The 23088-nt window shown below is 44.7% G+C and overlaps 1 protein-coding gene across 2 annotated transcripts in view; it reads left to right on the forward strand.

Annotated features, from left to right (window-relative positions):
• The window catches only part of VLDLR (very low density lipoprotein receptor), an 81253-nt gene extending 69300 nt beyond the window's left edge, over positions 1–11953 (forward strand). For both annotated transcript variants that reach the window (XM_089656693.1, XM_089656694.1), the window contains one exon: positions 11203–11953. In XM_089656693.1, coding sequence (XP_089512819.1) covers positions 11203–11238 — 36 coding nt within the window. In that variant the 3' untranslated portion in view covers positions 11239–11953. The remainder of the gene's footprint in view (positions 1–11202) is intronic.
• The last annotated feature ends 11135 nt before the right edge of the window (positions 11954–23088 follow it).

Raw genomic sequence — 23088 nt, forward strand, 5'->3', positions numbered from 1 at the left:
CTTGATTGCAGTATGATTATTTTGGTTGCGTATATCCGATTCCCCTGTGTGCATTTTTATTACATAATTGTAGCATTATTATATTGCTGGTATGACTTTGTTTTTGCGGTGGCCATTCTCCCTGTGGAAACCGGAAGTTGCATCCAAGTCTAGACGTCTTCAATAACATGGCCGCCACATCCTGAAGAAGCGCACGTGACTTAGTGGGTGAAATGCTTTGATGTCACAGCCTGCGTCCCCAGCATCCTGGTCCTTCCTCGCTGTTTCACCATCTGACCACCGCACACTGGACCACCAGGCAGACCCTTCACCCCCAGGCTACCACACCACTTGCCTCCGCACCTCCTACTTGGCAGCCGGAAGAGACCAGGACAGACGCCAGCGCATGGTTGGATGAGCAGACTGTTCTTGTACCTAGGCATCAATACGCTGGGGAACTCCCATCTACTGCAAAGGGCTCGGGTGAGCCATAGTAACTTTATGTCCTTGCTCTTCACGCTGGCAGACGGTGGGTCATTACTTTATTCTCTAGCTCACGCACCACTGTTGGTATCCACTTCAATACCTACTCTACCTGCCTTGCATCTATACTGGCACCACAGCCATCTACTCTTTGAAGATATTATAGTGGACTGTCCTTCACGGGAAGTATATGGGTCTGTCATGTAACTTCTTGATCTCACACAGGCTCAACCTGCACAGTCTAATGCATTACTATTGACTGCCTCTCCTTGTTATACCAGTGCATTGATCTGGTTGTGTAACATATACTCTCCAATTGGGGGGCTATTCCACTCCTTATGAGAGAGCTACATTTGTCATCACTCTTAAGCATTGTCTATATATGGGAAGTTTGAGGACTGCTTGCCATGTTGTACTTGGATCGATTCCACTCATCTCCTTTGAGGACTGATTGGGTTTGCTCCAGTATTCAGTTTGATCCTGCCATTAATCTGCACACTCTTTTGATTCTCATGTTCCAGTTGTCCCTTTGTTCATCTGACACCACATGACCCCAGGGGTTTCATGGTGTCTTATCTCATTGGCTGATCGTGTGCGTGCGTGCGTGCGTGTGTGTGTGTGTGTGTGTGTGTGTGTGTGTGTGTGTGTGTGTGTGTGTGTACCGGGATTCCGGGACGGGTGTTTTATTGCATGGCAACATTATGATTTTATAGTGTAGGGTGTTGTTGGTTGTACTATGAAAGTGTTAAACATTTGTTTTAAGCTGCAGTATGCTCTCCTGAGGACCTCCTAGTGGGTTCTTTACCTACTGATAAATTTTTCTACTGTATGGTTTGGTCCTGAGAACACCACCCTTGTACCTAAAGAAAGGGGTGAGTTGACATATTTTTCTATATATCGATCTGTATTTATATGTTCTGGGGATCCCATTTTAGTCTTTCCTATCACGTAATATGTGGCCAATGTTGATCTGGTCTGTCCTGGTAGTAGATACTTTTTAGTCTTAGAACATCTTCGATATGTACAGAAGGGTTTGAGATTTTCATTCCAAGATTGATGTTTTAGATGCTTTTAAAGGCACGTTGCTATGCAACCAGCTATTGCTGAAATTTTCTATTTGACTAGGGCAATGAAAAACCAGGACCATACCTTGTGCAGTTATAGAAATTGCCTTCTGCCTTGCTTTTTGAGTGGATGCCCTAGTCGTCGTGATACAGATTTCAAATGTGCAGAATATTGTGGCTCAAAGCCTGGTAAACTGAAGCTGCCTGTAAAAGACAAACTGTGTGCATGTGTGTGGTGTCCAGTGTCTCAACCAGTGAAGATATCACCTTTGGTGAAAGTGTTGTGGTCAGATGAGACCAAAATTGAGCTCTTGGGATGGGGTTCTTGGGGTCATAGGCAGCATTCCTCCTCCAAACTATCAAACATCGTGGTCAAAACATTCTGCTTTGGCGGGGGGGGGGGGGGGGGGTGTTTTTCTGCTAAGGGACAGTACAACTGGATGGGACAATGTACTGTCAAATACCCTCAGCCAGGGTATTGAAAATGGGTCGTGGATGGGTGTTTTCAGCATGTCAATGACCCAAAACACACGGCCAAGGCAACAAAGGAAGAAGCACATTAAGGTCTCGGAGTGGCCTAGCCAGTCTCTAGACCTTAATCTGATTGGCAACATGAACTTTCAGCTCCCTCCACAGATTTTCAAACGTCGGCCACCAAACCTTAATGACTTGAAGAGGATCTGCCCAAAGGAGTGGGCCAAAATCCCTCCTGAGATTTGTGCAAACCTGGTGGCCAACTACAGGAAACATCTGACCTCAGTACTTGGTGGCAAATCCCTTGTTGGCAATCAGTCATGTTTTGTGAAGGGGGTCAACTACTTATTTTCCTCATGAACATGCAAATCCGTGCATAATTTGTTAGAATAGCAGCAAAAAATTCAAAAGAAATGCATTTCTGTTACAATAAACCTACCATTCAATTTTTAGACTGGTCATTTCCTTGTGAGTGGGCAAACATTCAAAATCCACAGGGGATCAAATACGTATTTCCTTCACTGTAGCTCCAAGCGGCTTTATGCATGAGAGGTATCGGTCTATACATATGAGAGTGGATCCGCATCTCATTTTCTTCCTCTGTCCCGTTCAGGAAAGGAGCAGCTGTATGTAATCCACTCTGACCATACACATGTATCAAGGATGGCTCAATGCAACTGATCCACTGAAACAATTGGTTATTTCCATTTTTCTACCTGTTAATTTCTTGATCTCTATCACATCTTGGATCCTTATGACTTATGCAGCATATCTTTACATGAGATGAGCATCGGACAGGGAGGAGATACACCAATATAGCAGCTGCATTATTTAGTGGCCACTTTTTCCTGCATTTCTTTACGGTCTGTCCCTCTTCTCTGAGAGCTCTGTCCAATCAAGAATAATACATCTATAGAATGTAATAATGAAACATATATTGTATGGATGACATTTGATTAGATCCAGGGTTACTGCCTCTGACCCACAACATTCTTTTATATTGGGTTTATGTAATTGTTTTAATTAAAAGTTAATTATTGCTGTCAACACTTTAATCACAAATTTAGATTTTTTTCTTAACATCTCAAACCCAAAGTAGTTGGAGGTGTAGAGCTAAAGATAGAGAGATATATATATATATATATATATATATATATATATCTATATATCTATAATCTCTATCTCTCTCGATATATCTAAAACATATATTCATTGACTTAAACCCAAAAACCCACAATTATAGTGAAAAAATCAAGACCCAAAGAGATTACCCAAAAATAAAAATAAAATAAAAAATATTAAATTTATATATAAAAGAACAAAAATAAAATAAAGTCCCAGTATGCAAAGTGTCCAAACAAAGATCAATTTCTTGATGGGAAGACGCTTCCTACTCCACTGAAGAAGATGCAAATCAATCACAGGTGCTCTTCAAATACATATAAAAACGAGAAGATCAGCAAGACAGCATCAAACTCCTCATGCCCAGTATACGATGCCCTTTCTGAGTGTAGTCTCCCGATCACCAGGTAATTCCCCCTTGCTACTCCTATCCAGCACTATCACTTTGTAGCTCTGGGGGACACCTGAAGTGCACCGTTACACTCCAGACCTCCAACACACAGGGATTCCAGAATCCAAAATGGCTGCCGCAGCACTTCCGGACACGTCCCGTGCCCTGGACGCGTTTCGTCTCTTCCGGACTTTGTCAACAAGGATACGGACATAAGGTTCCAGTTCTTTAAGTACCCACTCCTAACCTGGCGGAAATACCTCAGCGGCCATCTTACAAAGTGGAAAATTGAGATGAATGACTACCAAAGCTAATATACCATGCTAGATAGTCCATAGAGGAAGCAATATTACATCCCCACCCCATAGCTCTCATCCCCAAGTTATCCTCAAGCCATACTTCAGTCCCAAGGATAATTATACCACCTGCAGCCATTTTGGAAACTGAAAGAACAATTTTAAATAACGATAAGGTCGGGGGTAACACCACCCCTTCGCCATTGATTGCAAAAATCTACAAATAATAAAATCATTCACAAAAATTATAAAATATTAAAGAATATTAGAAGTACATACTAAAAATCAAAAGAAAAAAATTGCATTAAAAAAAAAAAATTTACTTAAATTAAAATTACAAATCGGAAATAAAACAATTTAAATCCAAATCAATATTAAGACCCCTAGGTTTCAAGGTGTTAAGTTTAAAGATCCAGAGTTTCATTACGGGATATTTCCTGTACTTTATTACATCCCCTCCAATGAGTATCCAGAATATCAATACCACAAAAACTCAGAACACTAGGATCCGAATTGTGAAAATCACACTATGTTCCTTCCTTTTTTTTTTTTTTTTTATGTTCACATGTTCAAGTCAAATTTTAAGATCTTTTCGTTCTACCCACGTATTGGATTTTACAGGGACATTCCAACAAGTAGGTGACATACTTCATATTGCATGTTATAAACTTCTTGATCATAAACTCCTTCCCCGTAACTGTAGATTTAAACGTGGAGATCTTTTTCACTTTAATACCAGTCATTTTACATATCCTACACTTCCTACATGGGAAGAAACCTGTTAATCCAAACATCTGTGATTTTCTAGGGGGGGGAGATAATCCCTTTTACTAATAGGCTCCTCAAGTTATCACTTTTTCTATATATAAAGGAAGGTTTCTCAGGTAGCGTCTTGGCTAGAATATCATCTTTGTGTAACATCGGCCAATATTTTCTAATGACATTCTCCACTTCCCTATACTGGCAACTAAATTTGGAGATAAAAGCATATTCCATTGAACTTTTCCCCTCCCTTTTTTTCTTAATATTTCTCTTCTCCTTCCCATCTCCCAAATACTTTCTACTTACTGCATATCTCTCCCAAATACTTTCTACTTACTGCATATCTCATCTTCTCTAGAGAATCCTGATTATACCCTTTAGCAACAAAACGTTCCTTAATATATTCCGACTGTACAATATAGTCTTCCAATCTTGTGCAGTTTCTCATAATACAAATAAATTGGCCTTTAGGAATCCCTTGAATCCACAAAGGATGGTGACCACTACTAGTCGGGATAAATCCATTCTTGTCGGTATCCTTGAACGTTTGTTTGGACACTTTGCATATTGGGACTTTATTTTATTTTTATATTTATATATATATATATATATATATATATATATATATATAATTTTTTTTTTATTTTTGGGTAATCTCTTTTGGGTCTTTATTTTTTCACTATAATTGTGGGTTTTTGGGTTTAAGTCAATGAATATATGTTTTATTAGTACTTCAGGGGAAGGATATTGATATGACTTTAAGGGATTTCTGAGGTGTATGTATGTATGCTGATTTATACTTCTCTCTATATCTATCTCTCTATATCTATCGTTTTTTAATTTTTTTTTCTTTTTTTTTTTTTTGTGCGGAGTATTTTTTGATCTTGGATTTTGTGGTGAGCTCTTCTCCCCTTACATCCATATTCCAAGATAGAGCCTGGTAGGATTTTTTTTTTTGCATAACTTCACACCAGGTAAAAATGAGGCTGTGTAATGGCTCCTTGTGAACACAGGCATTTCAATTCCAGAGATTATTCAGGCTTCCTGCATTTGGGACTTGACAAAAGTCCATCCAGTTCAACCATTAAAAAAAAGTTATAATCCTATACCCACAGTTGATCCAGAGGAAGGCAAAAAACCCAGCAAAGCATGATCCAATTTGCTCCTGCTGGAGAAAAAAAATCCTTCCTGATCCCCCGAGAGGCAATCGGGTATTCCCTGGATCAACTTTACTTATAAATGTTAGTACCCAGTTATATTCTGTGTCTCTTGGAAAGAATCCAGGCTTTTTTTTTTTTTTTTTTAAGAGCAATCCGCTAAGCTGGCCAGAACCAACTCTTGGAGTCTATTCCACATTCTCACAGCGCTCACTGAAGAAACCTTTCCGTGTTTTGGAGATTAAATTTCTTTTGATTTTAAGTCTTCCAGAACAGTTACATTAAGGCATGCCATGACAAAACGTTTCTTATGTACTCAAGCTGTCAATCTATCAAGTGGCTAATGTCATAACTGATAAGTTGAGCTTCAGCTGTCATGGTGCTGCACATGTGAAGATGACAGGTTTCTTGGCTGTAAAGAATAGGAGGGTTTATTTCTGCTTTAAGGACAGGTTTTGACCTTGTCCATTCTTTTCCAAAAATCTCTCTAGGTTCGCCTTCCCTTGTGATGACTTTGAACCCATCATGGTACTCCCCTTATGATCGCCACTAAAAAGATCTCCTGCAAGGTAGCCTGTCGGATATCTACTCCCCTATGATCTCCTGCAAGGTAGCCTTATTTGTGGCAATCATGTCTATCCGATGTCTAAGTTAGCAGCTGACTGCTTTTTGTCTTAGTCCCTTCCGTTCTTCCTAAGGTGGTGTCAGCCATCCACCTTGGTTAAGACAGTCCTTTGTTGTACCCTACTCCATAGCACCCAAAGGAGATGGCTTCTCATGATCTAGAGACACTCCTTTTCATTCTACTCTCAGGACCTTGCAAGGGATGTCCTGCTTAGATCCACAATCACTAGATGGATAAGACTACTATGCTCAACCTTGCATCTCAAAGGACAAGGCATCTCCCACACTGATGTTGTAATGTCCAGGAAACTCTAACAGTTAAACAGCCTTTGCCAGCTTGTAAGGCCACCACCTTGTCCTTTTTTTTTTTTTTTTTTTAAATTCTACACGGTAGATTTCCAATCTTCTATAGATACAGCTTTTGCATAATGAAGGGAGACTATTTAAACAAAATTTGTTTATGGTGCATAAACCAATATACATTTAAAGTTGATCCTCATGGTAAAAATACCCTTGTTTGTATGTCAGTGGAAAAACAGAAGTAAAGTCTATGCCTAAACAAACAAGCAAGGCTTTTCCATGCAAGATGTGAGTTGGGCAGTTCAGTAAAGCAATATACTTCCTGTGTGGATTATATCTTGTCACTTGAAGGTTGGGTGATTGTGTTTTTACGTTGTCATTGAGAAATTCTCTTCCATATAGAGATTTACATTTTGGCCAATGAAGTGAGCAAACTACATTCCTAAATCTTTAGGTGGGAGAGTTGGGGATTTTAGGGTGAGAGTGGGAAGGTCTAATTTCTTATATCATTGGAGATGGTCATGTGAGGAGGCAAAAATGGGTCACTGACAAACCCTGTGCACCAAGTAAAGGATCTTCAAAATGAGCATTTTGCCCAAGACCTAAAGCTCTATACCTGGCTTAGCATATGCACTTATTAATCTCATCACCTAATGGAGAATAACTGTATCTGGGGACGGTGTTGAAATTTTGGCTATATTCTTGAAAAATCAAATGTCTGTCCCACTTCTAGTTAACTGGGTCATTGTACACAGGATTTTGAAAGCAACCCCCAGGAGAGTAGAGTAATTTTTACTATAACTGCATAACTCCATTTTTAAAATATTATGGCCCAGTTTTTACTTTAAAGCGCTAAGATTTAACTTCCACTATTCAAAATAGATTGTAGAAATCTTGCAAACCAATACACCAGATAATTTGTAAGGAATGTGTATGCGTTGACTGACTGGGCTTGCACCATAATTTAATATACTCCTGATGTGAATTGCATTATTCAAGTGTCTGGATATACAGGGAGTGTTCTTCAATTCGATGCTTTTACAGTGAACACCCTAAGCACCATGTCCATAATAGTGTAAATGGTATTCTATATGCAGGGAATTTTGGTTCTAGCTAGAAAATATGGCCCAGAAGGTTATGGTGAGGAGAAATGAGGATCCAAAATGACCTCCACTGAACCAGTATGCATCAGTGGGGACATCTTGGGATAAATTTGAGATCTGATAGGAATAATCCTTAGCCTGAAACAGAATTGGATATGTGAAAACCTAGTAGGTAGGCCACATCTTCTCCCCCAACTGTACATCAGAGCTGTTGGTGTATAGTAACGGCTCTAATATTGCAGTTCCATACTACATACAGCTGTTCAGGCTTTTGTCCATCATTGTGGTCAGAATTGGTGACCCAAACCTTCCTTTTTAGACCGTACCTGTAGTGCAAAGGCAACTCGCACAGGACAATGTTCACTACATGGGTTTGCATTACACCGTTATTTTTAGATGCAGCCAGGGAGGATCATAGGAAGGAAATGGGGAGCAACAGCAAGAGGTGGGTCCACAGTCCTGATGCATTGTCATGCTCTGAATGATCTAAGCCATGGAGGCCTAGCTGCAGTCACAGGTACAGATAACAAGGGGATCACAAAGGTCATTCCCCTGCTAGCCCATGTGCCTATAACAGCCAGAGGATGCTATAGTGTCAGGTTCTGCACATTTCCACCCAGGTTGCATCAGGAGCATGGCTAGGGACAGGTTCCTTGCCTTCCTGAGCTCCAACAGTGCCTGCCAAAGACAAGCGCTTGTGCCTGCCGAGACTTCAGGTAGCCTGGTAGTGGAAATCTGTAGCCTGCATGTGACAATGTTGTACACAGGCTACAGCATGGGATCATCCCACTCACATAGGTGTGGTGAGTTCTATGTGCAGGGGCCAGAGAATAGTATGATGGGTGCAGGGAGCAAAAGGGGGACACAGATGGGTCATAAGGGATAGGGGCCCATGACAGCCTGCATGACCGCTTCACAATCCTAAAAGGGACACAAGATTATACTGCCACCTACAGAGGAATTTGGAGACTAGCAAACTAAATGACCAGCCTGGTGTAACCCCTACCAGCATAGTTAACTTTCTCAGAGAAGACACTAGCAAGACAAGTTTGTGTCTGTGTCCCCCAAGACTGTCAAGATTTCTTTCGCCTCCATCGCAACATCACTGCACATGGTGCTTTTTAATATCAAGATCTGAGTATCTTCAGCAACAGCTTTGAAGATCGTACCCAGTGAATTTGGGGCCTGTCTGAAAAGTGATTTTTGAGCACTGGGCTCTTATTCTTGTGCTTTCCAGACCTTTGCATACTGTAGACTACAGAGCACTTTTTGGGTCCAGAAAAATTAAACTTCTGGTAGACCCAGTCTCTAGGGCCCCTTTTTGAGTGGGCAATGTAGTTTGAGGATTGGAAGTCACTATTAGGTGCCATTATCACTCCTAGTTTTGGTTTTCACCGATGGGGTTTAGATGCTGAGCAATTAGGTATTGCATTATTAGGTGGAGTTCCTGTAGGTCTTCTGGATCAAAGGGTTTCTTCCCTAGTTTCTGTGGCTGAAAAGTTTCAGGGATTATATTCCAACCTTTTTATAAAACCTCAAAATGGACAATTTTAGGTCTGGAAATTGAAATGTCTTCATGTGTACCCAGAGTTCTCCGTGGAATCCACCAGGTCTCTCATGGCCTACATGCCTCAGATTCTAGCCTCTGTAGACCTGAAGGATGCATAGTGTATGTCCCCATTTTTCCACCAGATGAACAGTGTTTGAACATTAGGGATAGAAACTTGGTTCCTTCACACTGCATTGTGTAGCCTGTTTTTGTGCTTACCTTGTTACGTTTCCAGGGTGCATCCATTGTTGGATATATAAACAGCCTACTGTTGAGGGAGCACTCTGCATGTGGCACATTGTCAACCAAAGACTTTACAAATCCTTTAGGGTTTGATTGTTTGAGGTCTGGTGTGAAATTGGGCTAACAGGACTGCCTGGGGAAAGCTATCAGCCCCACAACTCATGCAAAGTGCAGAATTCAACCAATTTCCTGTCATTGTGACAAATCTGTTCAGAAACAGGCAATTGGGCTTGTCCAGAGACTGATAACCTGGAGTTGGATGCATCCAGCTCTGGCCGTTTCTGACCTGGGATCTTTAAGTCCTTCCTTCTGATATCCTCTTACAGGAGCTCACAACTGATACCAGCCTGTGTGCTGTGGGAGTAGTCCAGGACACCTTGTTTGTGCAGGGGACTTGGATGCTGGAGAAATTTTATCTCCTTGAAAATATTCTGGAGCTCTGGTTGAATTTGGTTGTCCCTTCAACACTGGACATACCAATTTGTTGGTCACCCAATGAGGATTTTTTCAAACACCTCAGCAGTGACTTCATTGATCAGGGAGGGTCCAGAAGCCGTGAAGGTAGAATGTATTATGTCTTGGGCAGAAATTAAGGCCCCTGCCTTGTCTACTTTTTACATTCCAGACATGTACAACTGGCAGGCAGATTTCCTCAGGAGGCAGGCCCTTCACCCGTAAGTGTTCATGTGTCAGATGAGCGTTCTAGTGTCAAATAACTAGACTGAAAGAGGAAAAAATACAAACACTGTCTATAGGTCCTCTGGCAGAAGCATTGGATGCTCTGGTGGCTCCAAGGGATCAGTACAACCTGATCTATGCACTTGCTTTCCAAAAAACACTTCCTCATCTGCTCTGCAGGATTAAGATGGAGGGCAGGGCATTCTGGTGACCTCACAGCTCCATACTGCCCAGATGGATGTAATACTGCTGATTTTACTCCTGGCATATGCTTTGTGGGCTCCTCGAGCATTTAGCATCCCAGGAATCACTGCTACAGAGAGCTGAAGACTTTCCTCCCAAGGTTTACCATTTGCACATGGGATGCATACTTTGCTTGGTGCAGATAAACACATTATCCCAGAGAAATCTTCTGTGGGATGACCTGGTCTCCTGTAGGTGGAAGTATAACACAATGTCTGTAAATCCTATGTCTCTCAATGAATGCCTGGAAAAGACTTTACAGGGAGTATAGAAATCCTATTTTGGGATATGCAATTGAATAATATCTAATAAATGCCTTTTTTTAATTAGAAGGTTCTACTGTGCTATGCAATGTTTCAGTTAAGGGCATTTTTTGGTGCCTTTTTATCCCCTCTTGCCATAACTTATATGGTTAGTCTTGTTGGGTTCCAAGCTCTAACTCGGTTATGGTTTCCATACGCTGCACAAACAGCCAAAAGAACCTGAAAGCTGTGTGGTGTTTTGGATACAGTTAGTGTACAGTTATTGCTGTGTAATGGAATAAAGTAGAATGGAAACCTAAAGGGGAGGTCACTGTGGTTTTATTAAAAGCACAACAGCTTGTATAGCCTTAATAATCTGCCTAGGTTCTGGCTGTGCTTCTGCCTGCCACTTTGTTCCACATATTTTAGGACAACCTGTTAATGTGTGTGACCTTTTTTTTTTTTTTTTTTTTTTTTTTTTTTGTCTTTCAGATATCTGTTGTAAATACAGAAGATGATCTGTCATGAGTAAAGCTCTACATGGTTGGCATTCACCATTCTCCTTCAGTCTACACTGCTTCAACTGGATTCTTCAGTTCTGGATGGTAACCAGACCAGACTCTGAACAAATCCTAACCTCTGCGTGAAGAATTTTTGTACACGTCAAGCCTCTTTTATGAATGGACATTGAAATGGAAGCCTATTGTATATATTTCGTAATAATCTTGTTCAGCTCTTGATGTGGTTACCATGTATTTATAGTCCTCCCCCTAAACTTTACTTTGGTTTTTGTTTGTCAGTATTAGCAATTTCTCACACTCTACTGACCCAAGTACTGTAAAAAGCACTTTTTCCATAAAAAGCCATACCCCAGCAGAGAAACCTTGTGCTATATATAGTGAATTCACATGTACATACTTGTATAGGCAGTTGTACATATCTTTAAAAACACAATCACTATTCTGAAGCACTTTGAAGTTGTTGATTTGTAAATATGTTTCTGTAAACATTTTTGGGTTTTGTTATTTTGAAATGGTTGGGGCGATGGCAATAGACTAAACAAAACGGGTTATTAATATTCAAATTGCCAAATAATTTCTTAACCTTTAAATTTTGTATGTGTGAATGCAGCTGTAAATCTGTCTTGACTGACCTTTTTTCTAGAGGTATGCAGCGGGTGAATTCCCTGTCAATAAACCACTGGAGAATCTTTTCAAAATTAAAAAAAAATGGATTTACATAAGTATTGTCTGAGGTCTTAATTTTGTAATCCTTGCAAACATGCTACATTCACATCCTACTACATTATCAATAAGCACATAATAAAACTGACCTATGGAAATTGCATCTGCCTTCCCTGGAACCAGAATTACTGATAAATGAGATTTCTTGCAATCTGTATTAGTCTTTGTCCTCTTCATACAAAATCAATGCAGTAGATTGGGGTTTCTTGGCAGCATAGGCATAACAAATTGATCAGCAATGCATATACACTGATTAAAAAGAGTATAGCAAAAAGTCCACTAAACTCCTGGGCTATTGATCTGGTCAGTGTTAATAATCTCAGGACCCTGTATTCACTAGAACTCACTCTCCCACAGTACACAGAAAATGGAAGTGCAATTATTTTAGTAAATATAAACTGCTAAATACCTTTTCTCGTCAGCTGTTAGATCAGTCTTGTGACTTTAGCAGTGTTCAGCAGAGCACTAGTTAAAGCTTGGAGTTTTCTTTCTGCTCTAGGATGCAAAACCCCTGACCTCTGTCTGGACAGTGCTGATAGGCCCTGTGCTGATCACATGTTCTATCCCAAGAAGAAGAGAACCTCCTAGCAATACACACTAAACTGAGCATGTGCAGAATGGCTACGGTTCAGTCTCTTATTAGGAGATAAGACATGGACATTTGAACAAGAGGAGGAGCAGAGAAGACCGTATCAAACTGCTTATTTATGCAATGCAGAGGATTAACCCTTTATGTTCCACAGTGAGTAGAACTAGCATGCTTTACTGCATATACAGACTGACTTTACTGTTGTGAGTTTAGTAACACTTTAAGTAGCAGAGGGGGTTGTTAATCAGTTTCTGACTGGTTTTCACTTATATTGCATTTGGCTAGGGTCAGTGTCACTACTGGTAGCATGAGGCGATACCTGGACCCTACAGAGGTTGCACAGGCAGTCCAACTCCTCCAGGATGGCACATCAATACGTGCCATTGCCAGGAGGTTTACTGAGTCTCCCAGCACAGTCTCAAGAGCATGGAGGTGATTACAGGAGACAGGCAGTTACTCTAGGAGATCTTGACAGGGTTGTAGAAGGTCCTTAGCCCATCAGCAGAACTGATATCTGCTCCTTTTTGTGCAAGGAAGAACAGGATGAGCACTGCCAGAGCCCTACAAAGACCTCCAGCAGGCCACTGGTGTGAATGTCTGATCACAAATGAGTGCAGGTTTACCCTGAACACATGTGACAGACGTAAAAGGGTCTGGAGAAGCCGTGGAGAATGTTAAGCTGCCTATATCATTGTTCAGTATGACTGTTTTTTGGTGGTGGGTCAGTGATGGGCTGGGGATGCATATCCCTGGAGGGATGCACAGACCTTTACAGGCTAGACATGGGCACTCTGACAATGGGTCCAAGGATTTCATCCTGATACTTAATGGCAGTCAGAACCTCTGTTGGTGCAGTGGGTCCTGCGCTCCTCCTGGTGCACGACAATGCCTGGCATCATGTGGTGAGAGGCAGAGTATGCCGGCAGTTCCTGGAGGATGATGAATTTGATACCATTGAATGGCCCCCACACTCATCTGGCCTAAATCAAATTGAACGCTTCTGGGATATCCTGTTTTGGTCACCCAACGCCACCTCAGACTTTCCAGGAGCTCAGTGATGCCTTGGTCCAAACCTGGGAGAAAACACCCCAGGACACCATCCATCTCATTAGGAGCATGCCCTGACGCTGTCAGGCATGCATACAAGCGTGAGGGCCATACAAATGGAGTACCATTTTTGAGTTGCTGCAATGAAATTTCAGCAATAGACTAGCCTGCTGCATCATTTTTTCACTTTGATTTTTGGGTGTCTTTGAATTCAGTCCTCCTGTAGGTTGACTTTCATTTCCATCAAATGAAGGGGCATTATTGCGTTCTGAACACATTACCCAGTCCATATCAGTATAGATATCCAGCATGATATTTTTCCCCATTGAGATCTGATGTGTTCCTTTTTCATTATTTTTTTTTTGGGCAGTGTGAATACACTCCCAGTTCTCAAGACATTGCAATCTTCAGAAGGCTTCCTAGCCTAAAAGCAGACTGGCATCTTTGCAAGGAAACATGGGGGGGGTGCATGGTCAAGATTTGCACAACTCTTATAGTATATTTACCGGTATATACATCTGTACACAAAGCTTCATTGCAAAAATCTACTTTGTTTACTCATTGGGTGCCACAATACAAAGCGATGCCACCACCACTTGTAAAAGCACCTTACTGCATTATTTGACCTTTTATGAACAGGTCAGAGTACTTCTGAATAGTTCTCTATATGCCTAGCCTTTCATAAATACAAGCCACCTCTATATTAAGACTCACCCCTGAAGACCTTCAGAATGACACTGTCAGGGATCTCCTCGATCTCTGCCGCGATGGTCCAGGCGCAGTGCACCGCCCTGTGCAGGGACACGGGCACTAGGTCCGGGCCGGCCGCGGCGTTTGAGTTCGCGCATGCGCAGTAGAAGCTGCGGCCGCCCGCTGGGCACCAATGGCAGCGCAGGGCGGGATATTTAAATGGCCCTGAGCTGTCATTCAGTGCCTTCTGGTCTTCCCTGCATCCTGTGAACCTGTGATCCTGTACCCCTTGTAAGTTTTGACCCGGATTGAACCTGACCTTGCTGCTTTCTCCTGCTCTGACCCTTGCTTTGCCTGACCTCTCTCCTGGATGCCCCCTATTGGATTTGACCTGCTGTTGCTGACCTGGCGTGTGACCCGACCATTCTATGCCCGCTGCCTTGTACCTTGCCGTCCTCTCTGTTACCGACCCGGCCCGTCTGACCTTGCTCATCCATCCATCCATCCCTTGCAGTGGGGTCTTCCGACCTCCTCACATCAGACTCTTCCCCGTGGGAGCCCCTTGCGCATACTACTACCACTGACGGGCGCACCCAGTAGTCACGACCTGGTCTCAGGGAGCTCCAAGTCCATCCCCACCATCAGGGGCCCTGGTGAACAAGCACCCTGGGACTTAGATTCCGTGCGCTGGGGACGCCTATTCAGTGGAGTGCTAGTAGTACCGCCGGGCGGTCCCTTACAGTACCAGAAGGCCATGACTGAGTCTAGAGGAGGTCCCTCGCCGCTTGAAGAGATCTGCAGGCACCTGTCTAATTTGACACAGGCCGTATCGGCCCTGCAGGATAGATGTCAGCAGATTGAAACCCAATTCCAGACCTGCACTATATCCGTTCCCGTCCCACAGGCCGCGGTCCCCGCACCTCCAGCCGTAGCAGCCCCTGTGCTGGTGTCTGGGGCATCCGCACCACTCCCGGCGGCCGACCCCCGAGTACCCTTACCGGAACGTTTCCACGGGGACCGCACACGCTTCAGATCATTCCGCGAGTCCTGCCTCCTCTATTTTGAGCTACAACCCCGAACCTTCGTGACTGAATCCGTGAAGGTGGGGTTTGTCATCTCCCTCCTGCAGGGTGAACCCCAAGACTGGGCCCATCGATTACGGGGAAAAAATGACCCTCACCTCAGTTCGGTTGACAGTTTTTTTGATGCAATGGCCATCCTTTATGATGACCCGCAGCGGGCAGCTTCTGCTGAAGCTACTCTGTACACGCTCCGGCAAGGCCGCCGAGCGGCGGAGGAGTACGCATCTGAGTTTAGGCGGTGGATGGGGGATACTCGCTGGAACGAGTTCGCACTCCTGCATCAGTTCCGTATAGGCCTATCAGAAGGCCTGAATGATGAGCTCGCCCGGGTGGAGGTACCTGAGACTTTAGAGGACTTAATAGCACTGACCATTAAAATTGACCGTAGACTGCGGGAACGCAGGTTTGAGAGGTCCGGCCAGGGTCATGGAAATCCCTGGGGATCATTTCAAGGTCCCAGTCAAACACCTAGGCCAATCATCCAAAACCGGCCACCTGGAGATAACCCCGAACCCATGCAACTCGGCCTGGCACGGCCTAAACTATCCTCAGAGGAACATCTGCGCAGACGATCCCAGATTCTGTGCCTCTATTGTGGCGAAGCTGGTCATATGGCACGTTCCTGCCCGCAGAAACTGAGTAAGTGCACCTCTTCTTCCTTATCCATTGGCAATGTTGGTCCATCCCAATACTTAGTGGTACCCCTTTCCTTTCAGCTTCCAGAAAGGACCGTGGAAGTATCGGCCATAATTGACTCTGGGGCATGCAGCTGCTTCTTGGATATTAATTTTGCTCACCAGCAGGGTATTCCTCTCCAATTGAAACAGAAGGGGTTCAATATTTATTTGGCCGACGGTTCCCGAATAAAATCGGGGGTAGTGAACCAGGAAACCCCCTCCATCACCACTGTCATTTCCGGCCAGCACCAGGAACTCCTCCGCCTGGATGCTATAGCTTCACCCCTCTTCCCAGTCATTCTGGGGCTCCCATGGTTACGGGCCCATAACCCCCAGATTGACTGGGAGACCGGAGTAATCACGTTCCCTTCCCCATACTGTCGGGTATACTGCCGTACTTCGGGCCCGGGGGCCCCCCCAAATCCTCCTGTGCTCTGAGGGGGAAGCTGAATTAAAACAAGTAATCCCTGCAGTCTACCATGGGTTTCTAGATGTGTTCAGCAAACGGGGAGCCGATACTCTACCCCCCCACCGCCCTTATGACTGTCCCATTGACCTGTTACCCGGCTCAGAAATTCCTTTTGGGCGAATCTTCCCCCTTTCAGAGCCCGAATTGGGGGCCCTAAAGGAATATATCGAGGATAGCCTCCAGAAGGGGTTCATCCGCCACTCCACTTCACCGGCGGGGGCGGGAATCTTCTTTGTTGAAAAAGACAAAACCTTAAGGCCGTGTATCGATTACAGGGAATTGAACAGGGTCACGATAAAAAAACGTTACCCACTACCGTTAGTACCAGAGCTGTTCCAAAGTTTAAAGTCAGCAGTGGTTTTTACCAAGCTGGATCTGAGGGGGGCGTACAACTTGATTCGCATAAGGGAGGGGGACGAGTGGAAGACGGCCTTCCGCACCCGCTTCGGTCATTTTGAATATCTGGTCATGCCGTTCGGGTTGTGCAACGCTCCGGCCACTTTTCAACTTTTGTGAATGATATTTTTAGGGACTTTCTGGATGTCTTTGTGATTGTTTATTTAGACGACATTCTGATTTTCTCCCCGTCTTTGGGGGAACACAGAATACATGTAGCAAAAGTATTGGGGCGGTTGCGGCAGCATGGGTTGTACGCCAAGGCAGAGAAATGTTGTTTTGAACAATCCAGCATTGCCTTCTTGGGCCTGATTATCTCCACCGCGGGGGTTGCGATGGATCCCCAGAAGGTCGCTGCAATACTGGATTGGCCTGAACCCACAGACAGGAAAGGCGTCCAACGATTCATCGGCTTTGCAAATTTTTACCGGAAGTTCATCAAGAACTTCTCGGGTCTGGTCTCCCCCATTACTCAGCTAACCAAGCTGGGAACCCGATTCAGATGGACACCAGAAGCGCAGGGAGCTTTCGAAGCCTTGAAGAAGCTGTTCACTTCGGCACCCATTTTGGGTCACCCAGACGCCGCCCTGCCCTATATCTTGGAGGTAGATGCATCGGAGAATGCGGTAGGCTCCATCCTCTCCCAACGAAAAGGCACCAAGGAACTGCTCCACCCTGTAGCGTTCTTCTCACGGAAGCTTACCCCAGCGGAGAGGAACTATGATATCGGTGATCGAGAGCTACTAGCGATCAAAACGGCGTTAGAGGAATGGAGGTACCTGCTGGAAGGTGCGGTGCACCCCATCTTAATATTTACTGACCACAAGAACTTAGAGTATCTGAGAACCGCCAAGCGTCTACGCCCGCGACAGGCGAGATGGGCACTATTCTTTTCAAGATTCAACTTCCACATTACGTACCGGCCGGGATCAAAGAACACTAAGCCGGATGCGTTATCACGGATGTACGAAGACGCCAAGGAGATCCCAGTACCCGACACCATCCTGTCCTCGGGTAACTTCTTGGTCCTTCAGTCGGACCTTCGTTCCAGGCTAATGGAGGCATCCACAAACTTCTCTACCCCAGGCGGAGGGCCGCTCCAGAACAAGGGGGGACTCCTACGGAGGGAAGATCGAATTGTGGTGCCGGAAGAAGCCCGAACCCTGGTCTTGGGGCATTGCCACGACCACCCGATGGCGGGGCACTTTGGCCCAGAAAAGACCCTGGAACTTCTCCGACGCTCATTCTGGTGGCCAGACATGGCTAAGGATTGTAAGGGCTATGTAAGGTCCTGTGTCACCTGCCAGAAGAACAAGCCATCAAGAAACAAGGTTTGGGGTCTGCTGCGACCCTTACCTATTCCTGAACGGCCTTGGCAAAAGATCTCATTAGACTTTATAGTCAAGCTTCCGCCATCCCGAGACCACACGGCAATCCTGGTGGTCGTGGACCGCTTGTCCAAGATGGCCCACTTCATCCCGTTGAAGAAAACCCCCTCGGCGGCCGAGACCGCGCGAGTCTTCATTCGTGAGGTAGTCAGGTTGCATGGGGTCCCCGAAGACATTGTCTTGGACCGAGGGGTCCAGTTCACATCCAGATTCTGGAGGGCACTGTGCAAAGCCCTGGACATCAAATTATCTCTCTCCTCTGCGTTCCACCCTCAAACTAACGGTCAAACCGAAAGGACCAATCAGACCTTAGAGCAATACTTAAGATGCTATACTTCGTTTACTCAAGATGACTGGCTGCCACTTCTACCTCTAGCGGAATTTGCGTATAACAACGCCCGCCACTCAGCAACAGGGCAGTCCCCGTTCTTTGCCAACTATGGCTTTCACCCAGTCTTCCTCCCGGATTTGGTTTCGGAATGCCCAGTACCAACAACACAAGATGTGGTAACGTTCTTCGCTGCGAACAATAAGAAGCTTCAAGAGGCCATCAGTCGGGCCCAGGAAGACTACAGGAAAGCATTCAACAGGAAACGGAGAGGAGATCTGGTATTGCGGCCTGGGGAGAAGGTTTGGCTGGCGACGTCCAATTTAAAGATGCTTTGCCCGTCAAAGAAATTGGGACCCAAATTTATAGGCCCCTTCTGCATTAAACGGATGGTTAACGAAGTAGCCTACGAACTCGTCCTCCCTGACACGCTCAAGATCCACCCGGTCTTCCATGTGTCCCTGCTGAAGCCAGTGGTCCCAGATGCCTTCCCTGACCGGGAATCTAGACCCCCGGAAGCTGTAACGGTCGAGGGGGCAGAAGAGTTTGAGGTTGAAACAATCCTGAAGTGTCGAAGGAGGGGAGGCCAGACCCAATTCCTTATCAAATGGAAGGGCTATGGCCCTGAAGACAATTCCTGGGAACCAGCCCATAATGTCCATGCACCCAGACTTGTCCGGAGGTTTTTTCGCGATCACCTGTGGTGGAGAGATCGGGTGGGCATCCGGAGGCTGCCCGTAGGGGGGGGGGGGCAATGTCAGGGATCTCCTCGATCCCTGCCGCGATGGTCCCGGCGCAGGCGCAGTGCACCGCCCTGTGCAGGGACACGGGCACTAGGTCCGGGCCGGCCGCGGCGTTCGAGTTCGCGCATGCGCAGTAGAAGCCGCGGCCGCCCGCTGGGCACCAATGGCAGCGCAGGGCGGGATATTTAAATGGCCCTGAGCTGTCATTCAGTGCCTTCTGGTCTTCCCTGCATCCTGTGAACCTGTGATCCTGTACCCCTTGTAAGTTTTGACCCGGATTGAACCTGACCTTGCTGCTTTCTCCTGCTCTGACCCTTGCTTTGCCTGACCTCTCTCCTGGATGCCCCCTATTGGATTTGACCTGCTGTTGCTGACCTGGCGTATGACCCGACCATTCTATGCCCGCTGCCTTGTACCTTGCCGTCCTCTCTGTTACCGACCCGGCCCGTCTGACCTTGCTCATCCATCCATCCCTTGCAGTGGGGTCTTCCGACCTCCTCACATCAGACTCTTCCCCGTGGGAGCCCCTTGCGCATACTACTACCACTGACGGGCGCACCCAGTAGTCACGACCTGGTCTCAGGGAGCTCCAAGTCCATCCCCACCATCAGGGGCCCTGGTGAACAAGCACCCTGGGACTTAGATTCCGTGCGCTGGGGACGCCTATTCAGTGGAGTGCTAGTAGTACCGCCGGGCGGTCCCTTACAGACACTGCCTACAGGGCAGGACCCTTGACATCACATTGCCAGAGACATCCTGTCTGGAGTTGCGGATGAGTCTATACACTGCAGCACAATTCGTGAAGGGGAGAGCATTAATACAAGTTAGTGTGCTAATTTGCACTAGGAATATATGACTTGGGAGTGGTTTTCCCTTTTGAGATTTCATTTTAAAGGCCACCTACAAAATAACATGCACAGCCAATCATCAATACCTAGGGGCCTATACTGTGCCTAATATGTTGACCTGTAAACTTGTATAAAGAGATGAGCTAAAATTTCAGCAGGCCTTCTCCAGTAATGTGCATTATTGGATCAGACTGTATGACTATATTTGGTAATTTCAAACATTGAGAAAATTTTCAGACTGGATGGACCCTTAACTGTTTCCCGACCACCCTATAGCAGAAATACTGCTACAGGGCTGTATGGGTGTGCAAAATCATTATATATATATATATATATAGTGTGTGTGTGTATATGGGCAAAAAACTAGTCAGTCACCAATTGTGCAAGTTGTCCCACTTAAAAAGATGAGAAGCCTGTAATTGGCATCATATAGGTAGACCTCAACTATGAGAGACAAAATGAGAAAAAAAAATCCAGACAATCGCATTGGCTGATTTTGGAAAGCATTTATTTGCAAATTACGGTGGAAAATAAGTATTTGGTCAATATCAAAATTTCATCTCAATACTTTGTTATATATCGTTTGTTGGCAATGACAGAGGTCAAATGTTTCCTGTAAGTCTTCAGAAGGTTGGCACACACTGTTGCTGGTATGTTGGCCCATTCCTCCATGCAGATCTCCTCTGGAGCAGTGATGTTTTGGGGCTGTCGCTGGGCAACACAGACTTTCAACTCCCTCCAAAGGTTTTCTATGGGGTTGAGAGCTGGAGACTGGCTAGGCCACTCAAGGACCTTGAAATACTTCTTACGAAGCCACTCCTTCATTGCCCGGGCAGTATGTTTGGGATTTTTGTCATGTTCGAAGACCCAGCCACGTTTCATCTTCAATGCCCTTGCTGATGGAAGGAGGTTTGCACTCAAAATCTCACGATACATGGCCCCATTCATTCTGTCCTGTACATGGATCAGTCATCCTTGTCCCTTTGCGGAGAAACAGCCCCAAAGCATGATGTTGCCACCCCCATGCTTCACAGTAGTTATGGTGTTTTTTGGATGCAACTCAGCATTCTCTCTCCTCCAAACACGACGAGTTGTGTTTCTACCAAAGTTCTATTTTGGTTTCATCTGACCATATGACATTCTCCCAATCCTCTTCTGGATCATCCAAATGCTCTCTAGCAAACTTCAGATGGGCCCGGACATGTACTGGCTTAAGCAGGGGGACACGTCTGGCACTGCAGGATCTGAGTCCCTGGCAGCGTAGTGTTACTGATGGTAGTCTTTGTTACGTTGGTCCCAGCTCTCTGCAGGTCATTCACTAGGTCCCCCCGTGTGGTCCTGGGATTTGTGCTCACCGTTCTTGTGATCATTTTGACCCCACGGGGTGAGATCTTGCGTGGATCCCCAGATCGAGGGAGATTATCAGTGGTCTTGTATGTCTTCCATTTTCTAATTATTGCTCCCACAGTTGATTTGTTCACACCAAGCTGCTTGCCTATTGCAGATTCAGTCTTCCCAGCCTGATGCAGGTCTACAGTTTTGTTTCTGGTGTCCTACGGCAGCTCTTTGTTCTTTGCCATAGTGGAGTTTGGTGTGTGACTGAGGTTGTGGACAGGTGTCTTTTATACTGATAACAAGTTCAAACAGGTGCCATTGATACAGGTAATGAATGCAGGACAGAGGAGCCTCTTAAAGAAGAAGGTACAGGTCTGTGAGAGCCAGAAATCTTGCTTGTTTGTAGGTGACCAAATACTTATTTTCCACCATAATTTGCAAATAAATTCTTTCCAAATCAGCCAATGTGATTGTCTGGATTTTTTTTTCTCATTTTGTCTCTCATAGTTGAGGTCTACCTATGATGCCAATTACAGGCCTCTCTCATCTTTTAAAGTGGGAGAACTTGCCCAATTGGTGGCTGACTAAATACTTTTTTGCCCCACTATGTGTATATCTGTGTGTGTATGTATGTATGTATGTATGTATGTATGTGTGTGTGTATATATATATATATATATATATGATTTTGCATTTCTAGGTAGGGGGCCCGCGCGCCCTACCCACACTGCCATTCCCGGCCGCCAATCACCGGGTCCCGGTGAGTGCTGAGCATTTCCGATGGAGAGAACGGTTTGTAAACTAAACAGTTTTCCCTGTCAGCTCGTGCACACTGTTTTTGAAAGGATGGGCACAGCCATCCAAAGCAGTGTGCTAACAGTGAAGCTCATGGACGCAGCACACAGTTAACCCTTTGCCCCTCATGTTAACCCCCTTCCTGCCCAGTGCTATTAGTACAGTGCCAGTGCTTTTTTTTTTTTTTTGCACTGATCACTGTATTGGTATTATTGGGGATGTTGGTGACACCAAGTCAGTTCCCCCCAGTGTCAGAATGCCCGCCGCAGTCCCACTATAAGTCGCTGATTTTGCCGCCATTACTAGTTTTAAAAAAAATAAATCATAGGTGTGTGTATGTGTGTGTATATATGTATATTTATATATGTGTGTGTGTGTGTGTACTGCCATTTGTAAACGCTATCATTTTCATGTAAACCAATTAATTTACACATATTAGGATTTTTTTTTTTTTTTGATTGCTAGCAAAGATGTAGCAGAATACATTTTGGCCTAAATTTGCCGAAATTTGATTTTTTTTTTTACATTTTTTACTGGACATGTTTAATAGGAAAATGTTAATGTTGTTTTCCTCAATTGTCAGTCTTTTTTTATAACGCAGAAAATAAATGCACAGGCGATCACATACCACCAAAAGAAAGCTCAATTTGTGGGAAAAAATGGACGTAAATTTCATTTGGGTGCAGTGTTGATTGACAGCTCAATTGTCAGTGAAAGTAACGCAAACAATGGCCTGGTCAGAACGGG

The sequence above is a fragment of the Staurois parvus genome, unplaced genomic scaffold (assembly GCF_062004578.1).
Source record: "Staurois parvus isolate SC_StPar_1 unplaced genomic scaffold, SC_StPar_1.0 ptg000929l, whole genome shotgun sequence".
NCBI classification, from domain to species: Eukaryota; Metazoa; Chordata; class Amphibia; order Anura; family Ranidae; genus Staurois; species Staurois parvus.